The sequence below is a fragment of the Salminus brasiliensis genome, chromosome 13 (genome assembly GCF_030463535.1).
Source record: "Salminus brasiliensis chromosome 13, fSalBra1.hap2, whole genome shotgun sequence".
NCBI classification, from domain to species: Eukaryota; Metazoa; Chordata; class Actinopteri; order Characiformes; family Bryconidae; genus Salminus; species Salminus brasiliensis.
This window is the reverse complement of record NC_132890.1, coordinates 27,557,074-27,577,299: the sequence shown is the minus strand read 5'-3', so window position 1 is coordinate 27,577,299 and position 20,226 is coordinate 27,557,074. Positions and strand designations below refer to the sequence as shown.

Below are 20,226 nucleotides of genomic sequence, written 5' to 3'. Positions count from 1 at the left end.
TTTAGTGCTTTTCTGCACCTTCACCACATGAAGAGCTTGTTAATTCACTGATTAGCTGGATAGGTGTGTTTAGAGCAGGGTAAATGTGCAGATTAGGGGTACTAAAATGTACAGGGCAGGCACAGGGTTGGGAACCACTGCTCCAGGGAACCAACATTGTAAATCTATGCCGTTGCTTTTGTTTAAGCATCCTTTTTTTCATAAATGTAGGTGCATTCCTGGGTATTTCTGTTATCTAATGAAAAAGCACACTCTTAAATAGTGGTGCTGTCATGCAAAACCTTGTATCTTCCCAATGTCAACTTTACAAAAAAAGGAAAAAATTAAATTTTCAATCATTTTATTTAAAATAATTTTTTGATTTTTTTTCTCCCAATGTGATACTGTCAATTAACACCCCTCTCCAAATCCCCCTCCCCCCCGCACTTGCAATGCTCTCAATTCTGGAGCATTTCTATTTGTCCTTTCATCATGAAACTCGGACACAATGTGAAGAACAACTGCCAGATTTTGATTATGCCAAAAAGTGAAAAAAGAAGATACAAGGTTTTTGCATAAGAGCAATAATATATTTTGAATAGAAACACCCACAATAAGTCAACAGACAGAAAAAGTAAGTAGTACACTGGCATGGTCGTAAAGAGTCCTAATCATATCTACTTGTGTTGGTTCATTTGTGGGGAGAAGTTCTAGTTTAAAAAGTTCTAGTTGAACATTTATATTTAGTATTCATCTCCTGCAGTCTGTATTTGCCTTTCAGGCAAAGTGAAAAGTTTTCCAACTGCTTTTGTTTCCAAAAGAGAGTGTGTGTGTGTGTGTGTGTGTGTGTGTGTGCGTGTGTGTGGGGCGGGCGCTAAACAATGTTTTATTCTAGTTTAATCAATCCGCCCTTCATCCCCCTCCCACTCTTCCTTCCATTTATTATGCATTATTCGCCCTTTTTAAACGATTTGCTACCAACCCTCTCGTCTCATTTGGTATTCAGATATGCTTAACGCCATTATCTCAATTAATACAATGACACATGCTAAATGCATTCTCTGTATAATTCAAGTGACAAAAAAGCCACCACAATTTTTACAGCTGCACAAACCAAAGGCATTTCCTCCCAAGTGAAGGAGACAGCTCTGACTGTGTGGCGCTGTGAAGCGGAGACAGGACAGAATCAAACAATCATATGAATGAGTGAAAGAATGAATGAATGAAAAGGAGCCGTGCTAGTCTACAGGACTGTGCTTTATTTTTAGCCTAAGCAGAGAATATAATGATCTAGAGCTACACAGTTCAGGAGCAGTGAGGGGGAAAAAACAACAGCCCATATGTGGAGAGAACAGGCTCGTGCCAATGCTATTTTACAGCTCTGTTTCAAGAAAAATAAAAAAAGAACATTTTTTTTCTCTTCAAGATTTTTCGCTTTTAATTTGAAAAAGTTTTTTTTCAACACATTGAAAGCAATTAAAATGCATGAACCTACAAAGAAAACAAAGAAAGTAAAAAAAAGTCATAATGGGTTGAGATTATAGTATTAACGTGAAGCTGGGAACGTGGTGGTCTATTTTGTTTCTTGGAAAACACAATTTTATCCTCAAAGACAAATTGCCTTGTGGAATTGCTTTGTAAGTTTACACTGTGGTTGAGTTTGAGTTTGGTCCTTACAAAGGCATTACATTAATGAATTGGAAACCTCAAGGGGCCTTGAAGAAAAGCGCCAACACAGAGGCCTTGCACAACGCCACATAAGGACATGGGCCTGCGATAAAGTGGAGTGGCATGGCTGATGTCTAGGTAGCATTACTAGAGAAAACGTGTTGTATTTAAGGCAAACGTCCCTCAGTGTTTGGCATCTGCACCATCGATGAACAAATCAGGAAAGCCATTCTCTCTGTTCAGCTGCACTCCCGGCGACTGACAGCTCCACTGCGTTCCCATAACTCACAATCATAAAAATGCGAGACGAGTACGCAGTGAAAAATGACGTTCAAGTCAGCTACCTCTTGTCTTTTCTTTTCTTTTCTTTTTTTTTGAACTTCACCTGAAGCAGAAGAGAATAGGAAATCTTCCCACTTCATTTTCAACTTCATTTACAGCTTATACACAAATGACAAGACCAGACAATGGAGACGCTGAAGACAAAAGCATCGGTTCCAGACTGTGAAAGATTTCAAGGCAAACATCTGGTTTCAAATATTTGAGATTTTTTAAAAAGAAGAGTCGAGAGCAGTCCCATAGAGCATGATTGACTCTGTTAATGAAAAAAAAAGGAGCACGGATCTGTCTTTAAACATTTCGATAAAACATATCCGTTCTCATCAATACATGATTTACACAATGGTTTCACACACAGGTCTGAATGTGCTCTCTCTTGCTTTCGCGTTTCCTATTTTTTAGTACCCCACCTCTGTCTTCATGTCAGATTTCTCAAGGGCATCTCTCAGGTGCACCCATAAAAAAAAAGGAAGAAAGTCATGCCATCAAAGCACATCAGAGTAAATCTTTCCACAAACTAGGTCATCCCAGCTTTCAAAGCTAACATAAAACATACAGAAAACATACAATAAATAAATGTTTTTAACCACATATAAAATTCATTTGAACATCAGGAACATAAATAAAAATCATCTCATAAATTATTTCATACTTTTCCCTCCCACTGAAATATATCTTTTTTTTTCCTGCACTATTTTCGGTCGTTGTTTCTCACGTTGTGTAGAAAGAAGAAACAGAATTGAAAAATAAGCTATATCGTATTTACAGATTGTGTATGTGCCCAGGAGCGATCGGGCAGGTGGAAATGGCACAGGCTGTAAAGAAGTGAACACTACTGTAGAAGAGACGGTGGGCCGCTTTGTCTCGGCACGCAGGTGTCCCACCAACCCCCCACCACTCCCCCTCCACCTCCGCTCACCTGGCTGGGTCTCAAGGCAGATTACGAGCAAAACACCTGCTAACGCAACCTGTGCTTGGGTTGTATGTACATATGCTATCACCCTCCACCCTTTACCCTCCGGGCATGCAGTCACACTGCGTTTAACACAAGTCGCTGTGTGTGCCGTAGTCTACACCAGATTCCTAGCAGACTGCAGGGAGGGTCCAGCCTTCACTCGGTACATCTATTATTAACCCTCGCACATCCTGCTGGACCAAGCCCACAGCTGCGGTACGGACGTTCATTCCATTCAGGTGTCCTTAATCTCAGAATATGCAAGTGTAAACATTAAAACGCTGACTTCATCACTGCTTGTTGGTGGAGGGTCTTTTTTTTATGTTTTTACAAATCGAACATTTGGCCTAGTTCTATAGAGTATTAAATCCGGGAGCATAATATACAGTTCAGCCGATACTGAAATGTTAGAGCAGATAAATAAATAAATAAAAAATAATCCCACCCCTCCCTCGCCGACCAACCCACCCACGCTCAATTCCCTTTGCAGCTGTGTATTCACATTTTATTGACATCATGGTCAACGCAGCTAAAATAACTGAGAAAAGTCTCTATACAGTGTCTGTGAGCCATCTTGCTTCCTTCTCGGCCTTTTATTCTTTAAGAAATAAAAGGGTCTGCCTGCTTTGCATCATTCCGAATCTTGGATTTCGTTGTCAAACCTGATTGCATGTTTTCCATGATTGGCCACGCACCCCCCCCAATATCCCCCCCATCTCTCTGCGCTTCTCTGGGAGGATCAAAGCATTTCCTTTGATGCATTCAAAATGGCACGACCGGCTGATAAATAAAAGCTGTTTCCTGATGCAGCCTCAACCCCCTCCTCTATCAGGACCATCATGTTCTCTAATCTTCCCTCAGTCTACTGCATGCCTGAAGAATCCCTCGCCCTTAGTGCGGCTGGGCCCTAATAGAGGTCCCACAAGTCTTGACATCATTTTACCTGATGCCCTGAGTACTGAAGTTGGACTTGTGGCACTTCAGCTGCAGTAACTGTACACACTTCCAGCCCTTCATGTGCCATTGTGTCCTCGCCACCTACTATAGGCCTTTGTTTCTCCCTCCAAAGACTGCTCAACTGCTTAAAACTGGATGACGAACACGTTTTTTTTTTTATATCTCTCTTTTTACCAAAAAACGAAATGTGCAGCATTCATCTTTCCTCCTGCTGTCTAACAGGTTCCCTTAATTATCTCTGTACTTTCAGTCAATTACATTTCACTTCCTTTCCTTGACAATCACTGCTATTTTAGGGAGAGCAGTAAAGCCTCAGGGGGAATGGAGATGAGGGGCTGTGTTCTGGCACATGGTACCCCCCTCCTTCTCTGGCCGCTTAACTCATTCCACATTCATCTCTGGAACAACAGGATTTGGCATGTAGAACGGAGCACGAGTGCCATCTTTAATGCACTACAACTCCAACATCTATCTACCAGGCTGGGAACGATGGGAGGAATCCAGTTTAACACCATCACTGGCTTTCTGACCAGCAAGGAGACCTCAGAGAGGTGGCACAAAGAGGCCAGATCTGTCCGTCTTAACAAAGCCATAAACAAAGCTCTAGCAATTGGACAAAAGAAATCGACTCAGTACCAACAAGAGCTACACAGTTGCCTCCTTTCCAAGCAATTTTTTCCCCTGTGTATCGCACCAACTTCATCCTCTCTTGGGTGTTAACACAATAAGCCTTGTTGGAACGGCGCTTATGATTTAACATAGTTAAATTTAGCCTTTTAAAGCATGTTCCTCCTATCTCTGCTGCAGAGGCTATAGGAATATGGCACTTTAATCCAAACACTTAGCAGGGGTTCCTGGCCTGATTTCGACCTGACACAAAGAACAGCTTTCTCTCCACATACAAGAAATGAAATAAAACGAGGCAATGCAGGCAACAGGAGTAAAAGCAGAATAAAAGACGTCGCAGTGTGGGAAATTTATGACAGCTGCTTACTTAAGAACCTCTTGCAATTCTTGATGGAAAACAGTCCATTTTACTGGAGACATCATTGTCAGGTGGTAATTTAAAAGACCAAGGCATTCGCAATTACCTGTTTCAAACTGAATCGATGCGTCCTTCTATTATGTTGCATATTTTTGCAACAAATAAGGAACCAGTGCCATAAACTGGAAAGTCTCTCATGGCAATTTGAGGCAGCCCATGACGGGCAAAAGTAGGGCAGCGTTTGTGGGCATTAAAGTAGCCTTTTTATTCTGTGCTTCACCAAATATTCATCCAGTGCTTAATAATACGTGTGCTTTGCAGATGTCCACATTTACAGCTACAACAAAAAAGGCAATGTTACATGAATGGGACTTTTTGTTGAACGAAGGTCCCCAGACAAGAAGGCAGAGGTACAGTTAAGTGCTGAGATAATAATGACTGAGGCCGTTCGCCAGACGCAACTCAGAAAATGCAGGCTTTCAGATGAAATACTGTTTGGCACTTCTTTAAAATCTGCCTCTGACATGTTTCTACTGCAGGAAAGAAAGCTTTGCACCCCAAAACCAAAAAGTTTAAACTCAGTTGGCTGCACGATAATAGAAACGACGTATTCAGGATGAGTAGCCGGGAATGATTTTAAGTGTTGAAAATGCTTGTTATCCAGATGCTCTATCTTCTAGTAAGACTGAATAAATCATTGGCAAGTACTGAGGTCATAACTAGTGCAAATTGTTAAGGTTTTATGCAATACTCCAGCAAACCTATAGTAGCTATTGTTTCAGGGCAGGATAAAAAAAAATACATAAAGTATGTACAGAGAAGAAAACTTTGAAACAAACAAATAAAAAATGAACCACTGAAACGTTCAAACACTGCAGAAATCTCATTACCCATACGTCAGGGCTCAGTAAAAGCATCACAGCCTAAGAATCCATCTGAATGTTTAAGATAATCTTAAGATCCTCAATGAGCTATGTTACTTTTGTAAAGCCTGGGTGTCTGGTACAATTCCTCTGTTTTAAACAGAGCCATAAGAAAAGAGTTTACCTTACGTATGACTCTGAAGGTCTTAGACGTGGGCAGGCTGGCCTTAACTGTCGAACAATGCCCAGTTTCCTCGTTAAAGTCAATCAACCCTGTCAACTTCAAGCAGGCAGGAAGGACAAATTTCATTTGGCAAGGGGAGGCAGCAGATTAGAATTGCATGGTTTTGGTCCTTTGGGAATCCTCAAGGGAACTTTCACGTTAAAGGAGAAAAGCGAGGTTTGATATGCTGGCATCGAAGCTTAGAGGTCAGGTTTGGTTGTTGACATCCATAATTTCCTGCCCACCCTTCTACACTCAGCCTATTGTCTGATCCGCTGAAGCTTTTGAGCCTGCCCATGCCCAAGGACACAGTAACTATGCGGGAGAAGTGGCTTTAGCAGGTTAATGTTCATTTCTGTGTTCAGCAGTGTTATGGACCTCCAGCTGTACATTTTCTCATCAATGACCAGCAAATGTATCATGGGAAGTGAAAACATCTTGGATGGGGTCAATAAATCTAATAATTCTTTTACTTGTAAGTCCCACGTCCATAAAGACTGGAATGTGGAGGCTAAACTCAGAGGATTTTTTGGGCTGGAGTTTGGAGTGGCTTCTATATAGGTGAGTGAAGCTGAAGAGGGGAGAAGAAGGTGAAGAAATGAGCAAAGCGAAGTTGAGGGTGCGAAACTGTTCGTTGTGATGATGGAGGGAGAATAAGGGTTTATATCGGGCTAAGTGAGAGGATTAGGGGCATGGACCATCTCCCAAAATTCCACTATGAATTTATTATAAAATTATTCTACATTGACAGCTGACACTCTTATCCAGAGCAACCTACATCTGAACCATGCCACAGGTAGGTGAATGCAGCAATGGGAGTCTTGTCCTAGGACTTGGTGTAGCGATGTGGGCTTGAATCCTGAACCCTAGTCTGCCATGGAGAAGGCAGGTTGTTACCCACTATACTACACCTACAAATAAATCCAATTCTTAGACATTAGGAGATTATTCCACCTGTTAGATTGTAGATGTCCAACATCTATATGTTACACGAATCTCATTCAAGCATATTTTTTAATAAGCCAAATCTGCCCCTGTTCTTTTACAGAAAGGATTGCTTGTACAATGTCATAAAAGAACCACTTTTGGTTCCTTAAAAACTAGTGCTGCACAATATATTATTTCAGCATTGCCATCGCAATGCGTGCATGCACAAAAGTCTCATGACAGCGTGTCAAATTATATAAAAACACCACTTGCTACTTTTTTGCTGATTGATACGAAAGGAAAATCCCAACTGTTCTCATTTTCCATGACATTTCTGACATCTGCCCAATATCATTTCTTTTACTCCAATCTTGAACACACAGAGTGCATTATTAATAACATGACATGTTGGATCATTGACTTCTGGTGAAATGTGGTGAAAACCCCTGTATTTTTAATATCAGAACACACCTTTTGACAGACATTCTGATGAGATTCCTATTTGCCAAAGAGATATGTCTAAAAGTAAGAAGACCGTACCATCTTCCACATAATGTAAAGGCATGTTCTAGGCCCTAAATTGAAACAAAACCTACATTGTGTTAAAAATCTTCAAGCCACTGCAATGCATTGGCGCCCTGACCAGGACGTATTCCTGCCTTGTGCTCAATGATTCCAGGTAGGTTCTGGACCCATCGTGACCCTGACCAGTATGAAGCGGTGATGAAGATGGATGGATAGATGGACGGATATTTAAGCCACAAATTTCTTTTTAAAACATTCTTTATTCTTTATGATATCAAAAGTATTTATTTTCTATTTTCAAGATTATTTATGGGAATAATTATTTTACAATAATTTAATAATATAATCTTATTTTAAGTAATGTAATATACTGGCACTTAGTGCATTTATTTAAGATGTTTTCACTTCCCGAGATAGATATTTTTGAGGGTTTGATTAAATGCAAGGCTAAATCAAAATTTCACTGCATGAACAAAACCATTGTGAAATTTAAAATGAAAAAAAAAGCAAACAAAAAAACAGTGTGGTTCGGCAGCATTGCAGGTATATATAAAAATGACTGAAGGAGTACAATCATGGACATAAACCCCAAATCTTAGATTATGTTAATGAGCATGTTCTCTACACTGAACTTCAGATAACTGACAATGTTTCACCTTTGAGTGCAATACAGGCTTGGGAGAGGGTGACTGACTGTTGTTCAGACCGTTGCAAGTCCTTCTCCAGGTTTATGGTAATAGATGTATTAGAGAGAGCATATTAATAGTGTTGCATTTACATTGGATTACAACAAAGCTTAATGACTAAAAGCTTTCAGCTGTTAATGCTGTGAGTGCATTTGTGTGTGTGTTGTTTTTTTTTTTTTTGCCTTTTGCCATAAAAGTTCTGGATATATCTGCAAAAGAGAAAAGACACATTTGTCGGTACCTCAAGCGCTCCGCTAAGTTTGCAATGGCTTCAGCAGACCTCCCCAGACCGGTGTGGTGTTATTTCTAATGGATTTGTTTCACACTTAGAAAAAAAATGTCACTGCAGTCGTTACCTCTTGAATACCAAGTCTGTTTCGTTTGGCAGTTTCTGTAGCTATCGACTCTCTCGTCCTCTTCCTTCGTCCCTTACTTCATTAAGTCCACTCTCTGAGGATTACTTTTTTTTTTCCTTGCTGCAGTAGCAACCATGAGATAAGTGTCTAGATAGCACACTCCCTGTCATAGTACAAAAAAAGCTTAAAGAAAAGAAGAGAGTACACACCATATCCAGTAGCTTGGTCTTTACAGTGGATTGTCGCTTGAACAAAAAGGCTTATGGAAAGCCTGCACCCTGTCAAGTACAGACTTCAGACGCTCCTTTTACGTTTGTTTGCTTTCTTTTTGCTTTCCTCTCTCGCTCTCTCCAAATTTTCCCTTCCAAACAATTCCGTAGTAGCTGTCGGATGGCATGGTGAAGGGACTGCGATGAGCTGTGTTGTCCGTTGGTTAAATATGTTCAGGATGTTCTGGAGAGAGGCTTGGTGCCCATCAGGACAGACACTGGAATCTCTTTTTTGTGTGTTTTTCTTCATTTCATGTTCATATTGTTACTTTTTTGTACATTTTCCTCCTTTCTTTACAAGTTCAAGTATTTTCTTCTCGTTTAAAAAAAACAGCAAAAATTAGCAAATCTACGGCTATAATCTACGTTTCTAATCTACTTTCCGGTGCCAAAAACAGCAGCCAGAGCAAACTATCAGCCCCCGTTACATTTTTCTTTTCTTTTTTTTTTTTTTTTAAGTTTTTTCTTTTCTTTTCCCCCCTTTTTTCTTCTTCTTTAGAATCAATATTTCCTTTAATGTTCACCTCACATAGGCCACTGGATACTGACTTAATTATTTCTTTCAACTACTACTATTTGTAATCGTAATACTTGCAGCTACAAGGTAAGAGTTTTTTTTTTCTTTTTTTTTTAAATATATATGTATATATTTATATATTTATATATTTATATTCTTTTAAAAAGCATGTAGTCCTTTGGTCCCTATTTCCTAAGGAATGATGCATGTAAATAATCCTGGATTACCGTTCTCTCTTCCATTTCTCCAGAGCTTTCTGGCATAGACCACAACACCTGTTTAGGCACAAAAACCAAAATGGCAGCAGGCTGGTGTGTATGTGTGTATGCGTGTGTGTGCGTGTGTGTGTGTGTGTGTGTGTTTGTGTGTATGTACGTACGTATGTGTTTGTAGACGTATGTATGCATGTTGTAAATAGAGATATCAGTATTTACATGAGGATTTCAAAACATGTTTGTTTATGAAGTGCATCTTTTATGCATGTCTGCCTAAGTGCAAAGGGTTTGTGTGTGTTATGATGTGCGGATGTGTGTGTGTGTGTGCGTGTGTGTGCGTGTGTGTGTGTGTGTGTGTGTGTGTGTATAAGTGTCTACATGTGTGATTGTATATCTGTGTATGCATGCTTTGAGCATAATGTGTCTATAAAGATTTTTTTTTCCATCTTGTCTAAAAAACAGCAGCAAAAAAGTTCTGCAAAACTTGCTTCCGCAGATGCCAAAGCTAAAAAAAAGAAAGGAAGAAAAAAAGAGAGAAAGAGAGAGAGAGAGAAAAAAAAAACATTTAGCCAAGAAAGAAATCCTCCTTGTTCCTTCTGTCACCCAGTCTAACTTCTCTCTGTGATTTTCCCGCAGAATCAAGGGACCACTCTTCTTTCATGATATGTGGCAGAGCGAAGAAGTCTTTTGTACTTATACTGCACTTGTGGAAATAAGGTGTTGTAGTCCTTCATCCTGAGAGAAGGAGAAAGGGGGAAGAGGTGGAGAAAACAGAGGAAAAGAAGGAAGGAGGGAAGGGAAGAAAGCATGAACCCAGTACATTGTGTTTGTCTGCACATACAGGCTGAAGTGAGAGTTTTGCACACTAACAGTTACAGCCAACATCGAGAAAAAACACTCACAGAAAAGAAAGTGAAGAGAGTCACTCATAGCTACAGGAGCCCAAATTCACATCAACGAGGCTTTCTTTTGTTCCTGCTACCTCTGAATCATGATTCATCTGTGTGGTGCTACGGGGAAGGGTGAAATGCAGTGAATGACTACTTCCTTTTAAAGGTGCTGTGTACTGTATTTACCGTAGCATAGTTAAACTGTGAACCTCAAACACTGCTGTCTTTTCATTGAAAAGATCTGGCCTAACAAAAACAGAACTGTAAAATGTGCCAATTCCAAAAGCCCTACCACTCCTACAGAACGTCCTTGACGCGTTATATTGAAACCCTTAAAATTTACACAAAGCCATTTTGCTGTGTAAATGCAATGACTACTTTGGAAGACTATGGAAGTGCTGCTAAAAAGGCTAAAAGCAAAGAGAAGCTATGAGGGGGTCTGACCGGAGGGAGGTCGTGGGGAGGCCGGGGAAGCGAGCAGGTGCTAGGCTAGAATCGACAACAACCTCTTCACCAAGAGGACACTAAGAGGACAGCAGCAGTATCTGGTCAGACTTAGGTTACAGTGTGTACAGTGTTAAAACAAAGCTCTGCTATTACACCTGGGTGATGTAAACCAGCCAATAAAAGCAGAGCTTATTTTTCAAAATAACAGGGTTGTATGCAGGATTCTAAATAATTCACTCTATGGCACCTTTAAGTGAAATCTATCAAGATCCTTATATTATAGAGTAATGAAATATTCCAACATTATTATCAACTGTTCTGAGCTGGTTGTGATCTGTGACTGACAGGATTAGCTTCCTTTAGCTTGCTGTGAAGTAATAATGCTTGTTTCCACTGTTTTTTTTTCTGGAGGGTTGATAGTAGCTGTCCTTCTTATGATATTTGTTAATTTGTAGCTCAATATTACATCAATTATAAGTACACAGTTATCTGGGTAGTAATTGTATTGCAGTTGGCTAACATTAGCCTACAGACTTAGCCTCTTACAGCAGCTGAACTGACTAATCTGAGTCCGACTAGCTAGACTTTATATCACGACTCTTTTTTAATATTACTACATTACTTTGTATGAGTGTTTCTGAGTGCAAAATGTTTCATGTGGGGCAGACACTTTGTAACTGTGCTTGTCAAACACTTCATTTAAACTGATAAAGCGCCTGTGTCTACATCTTACATCACTCAGCCAACACTGTCTGGAGTAATCACCATGACAGCAGAGAGGAAAGAGACTTGTGCAGGTCCAAACAGATGAACACGGTATGAAGACAGTTTGATGGGAGATGACTGAGGTGTAATTACACAAAAATATCTGACACATCATTATAGACAGACAGTAACCCTTTCTCAGCGACAGCAAAATATATAGTAACTGTTTCCTCATAAGCAATAACCATAGGACAAATGACTGCAAGCTGTTCTATGTAACTGTACAGTATAACTGTAGTTGAATATTAGGAGTTTGATTGGCTGTTAGCAGTCTCTGTCAAATACTCCAGTTATACACTATTTGGACAAAAGTATTGGGACACCTGCTCATTCATTCTTTCTTCTGAAATCAAGAGTATTTTGTTGGAGTAAATGTCTCCACTGTCCGGGGAAGGCTTTCTAGGCTTCCCTTTGGAGCACTGCTGTGAGGATTTGACTGCATTCAGTGACAAGAACATTAGCAAGGTCAGTGTTGTTGGGTGAACACCACTCCACCTTATCCCCAACTCTCCAACTCATCCTAAAAGTATTGGATGGAGCACCATCCATCATTTCAGTGAACACAGTTCCACTGATCCACAGCTCAATGCAGGTGAACTTTATGGCCCTCTAGCCCACACCTGGCATTAGGCATGGTGCCAATAGGTTCATGTTGATCTGCTTTCCATTCAATCTGAGTCCCATTCAATTGGCAATATTTCTCTACACGGACTAGACAACCTGTATATGCATGCATATCTGTGTCAACAGTGGGTGCAACTTAAAGTAGCTGAATGCATTCATTACAAGTGGTGTCCACAAATATTTGGACACATAGTGTATGATATCATCGCTGTTGAGTGAAAAACAAAATAATTTGAATCTGTTATTAATTTGAATGGAGGTTAATAAAAATAAGTCAAATAAGAATCTATTCCAAGGCATTTAGAGAATTTCTATTGGTCCATTCATCCAGAATTATTCATCCATGGTTCAAATGCTGGAGAAAATGAAACTAAAAACTATGTCTTCCATACTATTAGTGCATCGCTGAATAAATGAATGTTGTGCACTTGTGCCAACCTGCTCCAACTTGAAGCATGGCATAAGGCTATAGCATAGTATATAGGACTATTTAAACATTATATTTTACTGCTTTAATTTTGTTGTACATAACTGGGTATACATGGACTACTAAATGCAATGCCTTCCATTCAGAAAAATATATATCTGTTTAATCCACTAGTGTTGTTGACAAGAAAAGTCAAGCCATAATACTCCCGGCGGTACACTGCTGTCACCACTAACGCACGACTTTGCCTTTGCTGTTCCATTGAAAACAAAGGAATTTCAAGGTTTGACATGATCCATCTACAGTACAGTGTAAATGTAAATGCTGGGTAAGAGTTTGCTCAAAGGGCTAAGACTCAACAGTTTGGGTGACGTGAGTAATTTGTTTTAATATAAAAACAGAAAAGAGCAGACTGTGAATGTCATCTGTTAAATAGTTTACTTTTTACTTTTACACACTTCACAATGTTTTAAATACATTTAACTTTCACGTAACTATAGTTTCTCTGCACTTTTTTTCACCTTTGGCAATAATTGGCATGTTTTTTTTTTTTTGTTTTTTTTTGCAGAATTGAGTTTGTCAGACATCTGAGCTTGTAGATCATTGTGCTTCCGGAAACCATGAAAATGCACACAGACTTTCAGTTTGATGAGTATGAAAATGTGAGCAGACAGAAGTACAAAGCTGGACTTTCTTCCAGCACAAATAACTTGTTTCACATCCCCAGCTCCCTTCCACTGGAACATACGCTTGTTAAAATCAGATAATCAAGCATTTGAAAAGGAGATATAAACGTGGCTAGCTTGCTTTCTGCATCAGAAGCAGGGCTTTGTGTGAAAAGATCAGATTCTAGATGTTCCAGCTCTACCAAACAGAAGTAATTCAAAGGCAAGGGGATCTACCACAAAAATGTGCAACACAAACACAGTGACCTTATAAATAACTCCAATGCCATTCTTTTCATAAACTCCTGGTAAAGTTAAAGGGCTACAGCGGCTTAGTAGTTTAGATACCTTACATATACAACCTATGGAGGTATAGACCTTATGTTGTCATCTGTATTCAACATCATATTAGCTGTGTCTAAGTAGTTGTTCTGAATTTATACGAATAAATAATACCGGAAACCTCACCAACATGCTCCACATGAAGAGCAAGTTGTGAGGTTAGATGGAATTCACAGGACATTAATTAGGGAGGAGGGGCTTCAGGCATGTTCCTCCTCTCAAACCCCCACTTATCAGAAACATTGAATTTTCCCATAGAGAAAAACATCTAGAAGTTTTTTAGGGGGCAAGACAGAATCACACATGCTCTCAGATGTTAATTCTTTAGGCAGAGTTCAGGTCAGACTGCTGGACACTAGTGGACGGCTGAGTCTGAAAAGTTCACAGAAACATCCTGACCTGGTAGCCATGTGGATCCATAAGCTTGTCAGCTCTGCCTGTAATTTTTCTGAGGCTGAGATACAGATCAGATGGAATGAAGGGGAGAGCAGACGTGAAAGGAAGTTTCTGTGAAAGATTTGGATAAAGGTCATGCTTTCTCCTGAGGTCTTGAATTATGTGCTGCTGTTGCTATCAGTATTTGTATCTCTTTAGAACATAATATCTGTCCTGAAGTCCTGAAGCATGGGTTCAAAGTCGACCATGATGGATGTGAGAATGGTAATAAGAAGTGGATCAGTTTGTGAGGCCTATTATACTTTGGTTAGTTAGTGATCAGCATGATGGATTTACTGATTCTATGCTAAATCTTATTCCGCTATAATAAAGGTAACACTGTATTTCATTACTTCACTATAATGGTACTTCACTATGAATTATAACACTATTTATAATTCAGAGTGAATAAGTGGGGCTTTGTTGCGTCTGCGTATAGGTAGGAGAGGCTGAACCATTTATCATATTTTTTTTGTTTATTTCTTATTACTGTGTGCATAAGCGTGCCGTATCAGAAAGAGAGAGAGAGAGAAAGAGAGAGATAAAGGTAGAGGGGGTTGGTGGTGGCTGATGAAGTCGCCATGTGTGAGTCCACAGCAGCGCCTACAGCACCGCAATCACTCTGTAATTGGTTAGAAACCTCATAAATAAGTAAACAGGAACCAATCCCCATGTTGGGCAAACAAAACAATTACAGGAAAGTGCTCCAAATGTAGACACAATGGAAAGCAGCACGGAGAGTACAGGAGACCAAAGTCAACATTTGCCTTTGCACCACGACTCGGGAGAGGGGTGGTTTGATTAACTGGAATTACAAAAACACGGTGTCGTCGTAAGGATTGCTCTGTCAGAGAGTCAGTGATTGAGAAGTAGAGCTCAGCTCCTTAATAAATACACAAGAAAACAGGAGAAAAGCAGGTCAGATCAAACACAAAGAAATATGGCTCACGTTGAGCAAAAGCGAGAGAGAGAAGAGAGCAAAATATCCATACATTCTCAAGTTCACACGCAAAATAACAAGAGCACACGACTCACATTACGACAGCAAAAAAGGGTCAAATTCACATCCCATGGAAATCAACCAGTCAGCAGGTTTACGAACAACAGCTACCAGCTACCAAAGGTGCAAGCAAAATACCGCACTCCATAAATACAGAATCCAAAAACATGGCCACGATAGAGATATAGAGAAAGAGAGTAACAGATCAACAGCACGTCATGCCACTCAAACCACAGCAGTACACATGACGTCATCCAAAAGAAAATGACACCATGGTGTGAACTTACAGCCGTGGGTACTGTAGCCCCCCCTGACCGTAGATGTAGCTCATGTAGCTAGGCCATCTTGAGCTACCTTTGGCCCTGCCTGGGTTTCGGGTCGGTTCGGTGCAAAAGAAGAAAAACAAATTTTGGAAATTCTTTTTCGTTTCTACACTTGGAACTGTCATGAGCATTTGCGAAGCACTTAACGAAGATTTGTCTTTATTTAGGGAAATCATTGAAAAACAAAATGGTTAGAACTGTCAAAAGACTCCATGAAGAAACTTAAAACATTGCAAATGGAAATGAGAGCCATTCATGATCTGAATGCAGCAAGTTTTTGCTTTACCTCCAAGTCTATCACACAGAAAGCACACATACACACACTCAGTGAGACGAGAGGGCACTGGACTGCAGTGAGAGGATGGAATGAACACTTACATTCAGAGACCTTTTCTTAGACAATGTGTTTCCTGAAAAGAGGCTGAAAGTACACAAGACGTAAGTGTCTACATGAAGTAGGTTAGCCCTATCACGCACACACATTACACACATACACTCACAATCACACACAAACCCTCCTGCTGACACCAGTGAAAAGTCTGTTTTGAGTTTGAGTTGTGGGTTGCCAGATCCTCGCTGTGTGGGCCAATGTAATGCTCAAACCTCCCAGTGCTCTAATTTGAGGACATCTGTCTATCATGGGCTCCGTGGAAAATTCCTCTCTTCAGGGAGCCCAGACTGCAACTGCTTTTATAATGTTTTTAAATGTCTCAGTGCCGTGGTTTTCATCACTGCTGTCGTTTTTTTCTCCCCCACTTTATATACTGAAAACACAATCTCATCCATCTTGCCCAAAGACATCCATCATATTTTGTATTGGTTTCTGCCATATGTGTTATGTTCTGACAAAAATACCTACAGCTTTCAAAATCACCAGCCTGAATATCTAAGTCCTTGTAGAAATGCTACTGGCATATTGTGCAGACTGAAGCATCTGAAGCTCTATTCAGGGCTGAATTTATGTTACCTGGGGAAGTCCTATAATTGTGGTCATCACCAGTATAACAATAATGGAGTGGAGTAATTTTATTCCAGTATGTATACGTGAGTATATGTTTACAGTGATTTTAATCCAGTATGGATATTCAGTGTCTGTATTTTGTACAGTGTGTTGGTACAAATTCTCAATTTATATTAAGAGTATATTTTAAATAGGTTTTACAGTATAACAGTAATAATTGTGGGGTGATTTTAATCCAGCATGAATCTGTGGTTTACAGTCTGATTGTATCGTATTGTCAACATCTGGGTAATCACCTTGAAACCAGGCCATTTCGGAATTTGTGAACAAATATCTTATCTTATTTAAATGATATGGCATGACCTCCTCTGATAAAAATAATCCAGCTCCAAAAGTGCTTCAGTACAAGTCAGCAATGTGACCAGTGTGTCAGTGGTTCTCACCTGGATGTGGATGTTTGTGGATCAGTATGGGCGGTTGGCGTCCTTCGGCCGCTTCAGCTGGACCTTGAGTCTTTTCATGCCGATCTGAAAACCATTCATGGCCTGAATGGCAGCCTGAGCACTGGATGGGTTATCAAAGCTCACAAAGCCTGTAGAAAAAAAACACAGGGAGAGAGAGAGGGGGGCGGGGGTAGAGCAAGAGGGCGGTCACATGAATGAACTGAATGAATTTTAAAGATCTATCCTCTAGTAATTCTGAAATCAGTGTAAGCAAAACTTATCAGACACCAATGTCATGTAAATGCAAATGCCAAAAAAAGCCAAACAGCTAATTTCACAGTGATGAAAATGGCAGTGCAGCCATACAGTGATGTTAGAGAGAGAGAAGAATAAAAGTGGCCTTCAATAGATGGAAAAACATTTCTGATTTTGTAATGTGAAATTTTATCAGTAATTTCTCAACCTGCTTTACTGTTGCTGTACTTCACAGCTTTAGGTTCTGATTATTTGGTAGGCAGATTCCTTTGGCTTTGAAATATCTAGGATACAGTTCCTTGCACCAGTGCACCAGTATACCCCTCACAGCAAATGAGCACATAACACCAGCTGTAAATCATTTAAAACAAGGCTGGTAACTGAGGGATAAATGACAGCGTGATAGCATGCGGGTCAGCGCTTTGGGCCCTCTAGCCCACCGTACCCGCTCTGCCCCCGTTAACATTCCTGTTACAGGTGCGCCGGTTATCACTTGTGTGTCGAAGCAGAATGATCCTGCGGCTCTTCTGCCCTTTCCTTATCGTCCACCTCTCTGATTGACGGGCCAAATTTTCCGCCTGCCAGCTGATTCAATCACCTGGCCACAGCTCCAATTTAATTTGGGGGGAGAGGCCATGCTTTTGTCATGGCGGCCACAGATAAGACCATAGCTTTTACAAACCCTTTAAACAAGCCGAGCCTGTCAGACAACTTCTATCCAGTCCGTACCGGCCTTCATAAATCTGCCTCTGCTTCTACCGTGCAGCTAGGGCTAGTGAAGAGGGTGAGGGGAAGGGAAAGGGAAAGAGGAGATGGCAGAATGGAAGGGCAGTAAATCGTACTGGTCTTCAGCTATGTAAATCAGTCAGCACCGGACTTTACGCCGCGTTTTATAGGACGCTATGTGCTTCGTAAAGGCTGCTCACTTCAGGACGAGACACTAAAGATTCTTTCAGAGTGAAGCCGAAGGTGAAATGGCACAGGAGGGCATCTAGTTTCACATTAAATCTATATTTCATGCAGTGATAGTGAGAAAGCAATCAGAGTGAGGTCCTTCCAGGGAATCTCACAGTCTCTTGTAGCACAGAGATATTTAAAAATAAAACAGGTATAAACCCACTGGCTGAAGGGGGATTTTCCAACTTGTAGTACTGAAATATAGAAACACAGCTTTGATTTTTTCTGGGGGGATGTATTTTTGTGGTCTTTTTTACATTTGCAGGATAAAAATGCCCTGATTTTACTACTGAAATGGCAAAACCACTTAATTTTGCTGATTGGGGTTAAGATTACATATCATTCATTACTTGAGTGGAACAACACATCCAAATAAAGCACTGCAGTATACATACAGTATATGCAATTTATATATATATATATATATATATATATATATATATATATATATATATATATATATATACTATATATAACTGGTCAAAAGGTTTAGGACACCCCCAACTTTTTAGTAGTGGCAACCAATGGCAGTGTTGTACGGCTCAGGCAAGCCTGCTTTTCTTATTTAGCCACTCTGCCTGTCAAACCTGCAGCTCTAAGTGTTCTCTCCACTCTCAACACTTGGTCCAGGGTTAAGCCGTGCTACAAGGCGCTGCCGCGTGAACCGCTTATCACGCAAGCTGTTGACTCTCAGAAACTTGTGAATCTGAGTCTGTCAGACCTCTACCAGACATCATCAGTTTTTTCCAGTTTCCAAAAGACTTCTGATGGTGTAGGAAACTGCACTCAAAGAAAAGAGCTCCACTTTTAAGAGTTATAAATCTGCCTTCTTTTGTTAAGTGTTTTTTTCCAGAAATCTGAATGTGCAATCATAGTCTATTCCAACGTTGCTTTCATACAGATAAAGGATTTCTAAATTAGAAACTTAATCTTACTTCTGTTGCTACAGACCAGCTGCAAGTTGTTAACCAGTACCCAAAATAATACCCCTCTTTTTGGTAAAGTTGTGAAGTTGTAGAGGATTAGTGTATTAGAACAAAAACAGTCATTCCAGACTTCTGAATGGCAGTGTATGTGCAGCGTGCATATGCAATATATGGAAGATTCCGTGTCCTGCAAGGTAAAAGCAAACTGGTGTGTTTCTGTGTGTGTGAGTGTGTGTGTGTGCCAAACGGCACTTTAAAATCCATTTTCCTTTTTTCATTTTCTTTGCTTAATCCTGCTGAAAGAAGCAGGCTTTGATCAGTGTTAAATGTCGATACTGAGTGAGTAATCACGGTGGATTAAAAGAACAGAGTGTCCCGTAAGATTCCTCCAGCGCCTCACACCTCCCCACCACTCTGCTTTTACTGTGACACTTGTGGAGCTGCCGTCTGTTCCTTAAAACCCAGGCAGACCAGGAAAACCACCTTTTATAACCCAGACACATGTCCATCTGACCCTCCAACTCTTCCTTGTCTTACAGAATGAGTATTTATATAAGGAATAGCTCCTTATTAATTATTATTGCTCTGTGGTCTTTAGCTATGCGAGAATGAGAAGATATAAAAAATCCATAGCTGGCTTTAGTAATATTTAAAATATATTTATTAAATATATATTTCTCATATAAATCCAACACTACACTATATGTCCAAATGTTTGTGGACACCCCTTCTTATGAATGAACAACTTGAATAGTCCCTGTAGAGAGGTATTGCCAAAAGAATAGGACTCTCTGAAAGAAGATAAACATAAACCTATTGGCAGCATGTGCTTCTGGTGATGGGATCATGTTTGATTTTCACTTCTGTGAATGGAAAGTCAGTTGTAAACACCCAAAAACATACAGCAAAATGTAAGTAAACGTGAGTAAATGTAAGCAACTGCTTAATGGAAAAGGCAAATTTTCACTCCCATGATAAATCTACCAGAGGCAGGTTATATCTACCCAATATCATTTATTATACCCCAGTCAGTATAACCCAGGCCTGTTGAATCATTGACTACTGATGAAATCTGGGGAAGATTCCTGTATTTTTTAACATGAAAATATGTATAGCTGAAAAACAAAATTTCCAAGACTCCTTTGATGGTGTGGGAAATCTGTCTTCCTTTGTTATGTGTCTTTTTCCAGACATTATGATAATAAAACAATCGCAGTATACTCCAACACTGCTTTTATACAAATAAAGGATTGGTAAATTATAAACTTTTTTAAAAATATACAAAAAATGAATAAAATACTG

The 20,226-nt window shown here is 39.9% G+C and overlaps 1 protein-coding gene across 7 annotated transcripts in view; it reads right to left on the bottom strand.

Moving 5' to 3' along the window:
• Positions 1 to 1,218: 1,218 nt before the first annotated feature.
• The window catches only part of celf6 (CUGBP Elav-like family member 6), a 189,695-nt gene continuing 170,687 nt past the window's right edge, over positions 1,219 to 20,226 (bottom strand). For 5 of the 7 annotated variants that reach the window (XR_011980819.1, XR_011980822.1, XR_011980823.1 and 2 more), the window contains 3 exons: positions 16,787 to 16,935; positions 15,347 to 15,425; positions 1,219 to 10,199 (listed from right to left, as the gene is read on the bottom strand). Coding sequence is in view for 1 of the 7 variants with exons in the window: in XM_072695825.1 (XP_072551926.1) it covers positions 16,808 to 16,935 (128 nt within the window). In the remaining 6 variants the exon portion in view is untranslated. Of the gene's footprint in view, positions 10,200 to 15,346; positions 15,426 to 15,760; positions 15,804 to 16,786; positions 16,936 to 20,226 lie in introns of all 7 variants that reach the window. The other 2 variants (XR_011980820.1, XM_072695825.1) reach the window with 2 other exon arrangements.